The sequence below is a fragment of the Belonocnema kinseyi genome, chromosome 6, assembly GCF_010883055.1.
Source record: "Belonocnema kinseyi isolate 2016_QV_RU_SX_M_011 chromosome 6, B_treatae_v1, whole genome shotgun sequence".
Lineage (NCBI taxonomy): Eukaryota > Metazoa > Arthropoda > Insecta > Hymenoptera > Cynipidae > Belonocnema > Belonocnema kinseyi.
Window position 1 is genome coordinate 70,946,505 of NC_046662.1, and position 4,411 is coordinate 70,950,915.

Below are 4,411 nucleotides of genomic sequence, written 5' to 3' on the forward strand. Positions count from 1 at the left end.
GCGAATTATTAAACACCGTAACTAAACACTACCGCGCATTAGAAGCTCTAAACAGGCCATTTCTTGAAGCCTTTCCCGTATACGCAATCGTTTCAAAATTAGTACCTCAAACGCGATTGAAGTGGAAGGAACACGTAAGCTCCAACCCCTCTCCGTCTATGGAACAGCTACTTGAGTTTTTGCATAGGCGTGAGAGAATCTTGGAATCTAACAAACCCCTTGTGGAAAAGAGGATTGAAAAAAACGTACCGCGTTGCGATAATAAATTACATAACGGCAATCGGTCTACGAGACCTCAACCAACCTTCCGACGACAATCGGCTTACGCAGTTCATACTCGCACATACTGCTATATATTCAAAGAGTCACACTTTACTCAAAATTGCGAGAAGCTATTGAGTTCTAATTTACAGGACCGGTGGAACTTGATAAAGAGACTAAACCTATGTTACAATTGTCTTAGGTCCAATCATACCGTCGAAAATTGTAATGCCACAGCATGCAAGACTTGTAGCCAGAAACATCACACTGTCCTCCATCCGGAAAATAAAAATAAAAAATGCTTCCAGACCAATCACGCTAGCTTGCATAACTCTTTACCGTCTCAAGTTTTATTGTCGACTGCTAGGATTAACATCTTAGATAACAAGGGAGTTCCTCATGCGTATAGGGCTCTGTTAGACAACGGGTCTCAGTTGCATTTCATGACTGAGAAACTAGCCGAGAAATTAGGCCTGAAGCAACGGGAGATTGAGATTCCTCTCGGTGGAGTGAATCAAATGACCTCTAGTGTAAGCAAAATAACAAGGACAACTATCCAATCCCGGTTAAACAAATATTCGACAGATCTGACCTTCCTCATAACGCCGGAGGTAAATAGTCAGGCACCAAGCGAACCATTGAATAGGGTGGAGTTGAAAATTCCTTCCAATATCCATCTTGCCGATCCGGAGTTTCACAGACCATCAGAAATCGACATACTGATCGGTGCTGAGATATTTCTGAAATTGCTGTGTGTCGGACAAATGTCTTTAGCTAACGGTAACGTAATTATTCAAAAAACTCATTTCGGATGGATTCTGGGAGGAAAAACGCCTGGTGTAGCAGGTCCAATTGCCGCCAAGTGCAATTTATCATTCAATTTATTAAACAAGAAAATTTGTGAAATTTGGGAAATTGAAACTGGACCTAACGAAAGAACTAAATCTCACGAAGAAAACGCATGCGAAATTCACTTCCAAGCAAATACGCGCCGCGATTCCGCAACCGGCCGTTATATCGTGAAACTTCCGTTTAAGGAAGATTCAAACGGACTCGGCGAGTCATACTCTCATGCACTCAAACGATTTCACTCGCTAGAACGATCGTTAGGTAGGAATCCTGAATTAAAAGATAAATATGCCATAATTAAACAATCTAGCTTAACAACAAAACTTGGAACCGTTTTTGACGCGTCAGCGAAAACATCCAACGGGAATTCTTTGAACGATATACTCATGGTAGGTCCCAATATCCAGCAAGAGCTTTTCTCACTGCTGATCCGATTTAGATCACATATATTCGCAATCACCGCCGACATTGAGAAAATGTATCGGCAAATACTGGTGAATGAAAATGATCAAAAGTTTCAGAACATTTTGTGGCAAGAAAATTCTCATCAACCTGTAAAAATCTTCCGATTAAAGACGGTCACCTATGGTACGTCATCTGCCTCGTTTTTAGCAAATCGAACGTTGGTGCAACTTGCTGATGATGAATGCGGATCGTACTCATGTGCTTCTGTCGCATTACGAGAGGATTTTTACATGGATGATTTGATATCAGGCGCGAGAACAATCGAAGAAGCTAAGCAATTAATTGCCGAATTGATGACGGTTACGCGCAAGGGTGGCATGAATTTAAGGAAATGGGTTTCTAATGTACCCGAGCTTATCAGATCATTATCTAAAGATTTTAGTGACACTTATTTTAGTCTAGACTTAGGCGATACAACAAAGGCACTCGGTGTTTATTGGAATCCCAACCCCGACTCATTTTTTTATACTGTCAAGCAATCAAGGTTAGATGCGCCGGTAACGAAAAGGAACATTTTATCAGAAATAGCTGAATTATTCGACCCGCTAGGCTTACTAGGTCCTGTTATCTTAACACCGAAAATCCTTATGCAGAACTTGTGGCAATTGAACATCGGTTGGGACGAATCGGTTCCCCCTGAAATAGAAGAGTCCTGGTTGGATCTCAAACAAAATTTAGCGCTCCTCCGAGAAATCGAAATCAATCGAAAAATAGTCGTCGATAATTATGTCTCGCTTCAAATGCACGGTTATTGTGATGCCAGTGAAAAGGCATTCGCGGCCTGTATTTATGTTAGATCATCTGACAAACGCGGAATGTATTTTACTCAATTGGTATGCTCGAAATCTAGAGTCGCGCCATTGAAAACGTTATCTTTACCCCGCCTAGAACTCTGTGCTGCAGTTCTATTATCTAAATTATACTCAACTGTCTCTCAAGCCTTACGAAGACTTCATATCGAAAAGACCATTTTTTGGTGCGATTCTACCATAACGTTACATTGGATAAATAGTCCCCCTAATACTTTGAAACCCTTCGTCGGAAATCGAGTTGCGGAAATCCAATCGCTGACACAATCTCTCGAATGACGGCACGTGCGCACCGAGCACGACCCGCGGACCTTGTCTCGCGCGGTCTCGCACCGCAACAGCTTATTAACAATTCCTTCTGGTTTAATGGCCCGGCATGGATTAATGACGCTGAAGAAAATTGGCCTGTATCACGTTTAGAACCCATTGAAATCCCTGAACTAAAAAAAACAGTTGTCAGTTTGGCAGTCAATCTAGCACGCGTGAACGATATCACTACTTCGTTTTTAGAGAAGGCTCAGTCTTTTAATAAACTCATACGTGTGATAGCTTTTTGTCTAAGATTTATCAATATGAAGGTTCATAAACAAATAATAAGGGGCCAACTTTCTTCAGCCGAACTTCAATAATCGACTATCTGTGTTATCAAATTAGTACAGCGTGCATCATTCTTGGGTGAGATTAAAATGCTTGAATCGAAAAAACGAATCGAAGGGAGATTAGTTTCACTCTCTCCTATTTTGGATTCGGAAGGTGTACTCAGGGTTGGCGGTAGATTAAGAAATTCCGATCTCAATTATGGTCAAAAACATCCGATTTTATTACCACAGAATCATAATGTCACAGCACTTATCATACGCGATCAACACTTGAAACTACTGCACGGTGGCTCTCAAGCGACGCTTAATGCTACGCGAAACAATTACTGGATTATAAATGAAAAAACAACGGTAAAAAAGGTAATCCGAAAATGCGTCATTTGTTGCCGTGCTAATCCGTTAGTTCCCACTTACGGGATGGGGGATCTTCCGAAAAATCGGACTATTTTTAAAAGGGCTTTCCTTCATACAGGGGTCGATTACTGGAGTCCTTTTTATATTAAGGAAAAGAAATTCCGAAATCGAATCAAAGTTAAAATCTACGTCGCTATTTTTGTATGTTTCGCGACTAAAGCGGTACACATAGAAGTGGTCAGTGACTTGACCACTGAAGCTTTTCTAGCATGTCTGAGTCGATTCTTTTCTAGACGCGGAAAGAGCGCGGACCTTTACTCCGATAACGGTACTAATTTGGTGGGCGCAAAAAACGAAATCGATAGTATTTGTAACTTTTTGAACTCTGAAGAACACAACGATACCATGTCTCGAGTCCTCGCTAATCATCGCATTAGTTGGCATTGCATCCCCCCACGTTCACCACACTTTGGTGGATTATGGGAGGCTGCGGTGAAATCCTTTAAGCGCCACTGGATTCGCGTTATCGGAGAAAGGGTTCTAACCTACGAAGAGTTTACAACGCTTGCAACTGAGATAGAGGCTATCCTGAATTCACGTCCCTTGACCTCCATACCCTCTAATCCTAACGATTTGACAGCTCTAACTCCAGGTCACTTTTTGATAGGTGACTATATAAAAGGTGTACCCGAGCACGACCTGAAGGGCTTGCCGTCGGGACGACTTTCGTCCTGGCAACAAGTCCAACAGATGAAGCAACACTTTTGGACTCGGTGGAACAAAGAATATCTCCACGAGTTGACTGTGCGGAAAAAGTGGCATAAGGGTGCCACGACTGACATCAAGATAGGTAATATTGTAACGATCCGAGATGACAATCAGCCTCCCATGCGTTGGATGCTTGGCCGTGTTATCGCCGTGCATCCAGGAGAAGATGGAGTTGTCCGCGTAGTCACTCTCAAAACCGAAAATGGCGAATGTAAGCGTAGCGTAAAAAACTTATCACCTCTGCCGATTGACAACAATTAGTATTGAATTGCTCGAATTAGAACTAATATTGCATGAAATGTATTT

General features: G+C 42.0%; 2 protein-coding genes across 2 annotated transcripts in view; both read left to right on the forward strand.

Annotated features, from left to right (window-relative positions):
- Positions 1-2,663, forward strand: part of LOC117175435 — a 12,359-nt gene extending 9,696 nt beyond the window's left edge. Inside the window, exon 3 of the mRNA XM_033365142.1 lies at positions 464-2,663. Within this exon, the coding sequence (XP_033221033.1) occupies positions 464-2,663 (2,200 nt within the window). The remainder of the gene's footprint in view (positions 1-463) is intronic.
- A 407-nt stretch (positions 2,664-3,070) lies between these two features.
- Positions 3,071-4,366, forward strand: LOC117175436. Its single transcript, XM_033365143.1, has one exon. It carries the CDS (start codon positions 3,071-3,073, stop codon positions 4,364-4,366), a length of 1,296 nt encoding a protein of 431 aa, XP_033221034.1.
- Positions 4,367-4,411: the final 45 nt, after the last annotated feature.

Bases quoted from the DNA above. Each gene is read 5' to 3' on its own strand.
- LOC117175436 (XM_033365143.1), top strand. From the start codon at position 3,071: ATGCTTGAATCGAAAAAACGAATCGAAGGGAGATTAGTTTCACTCTCT.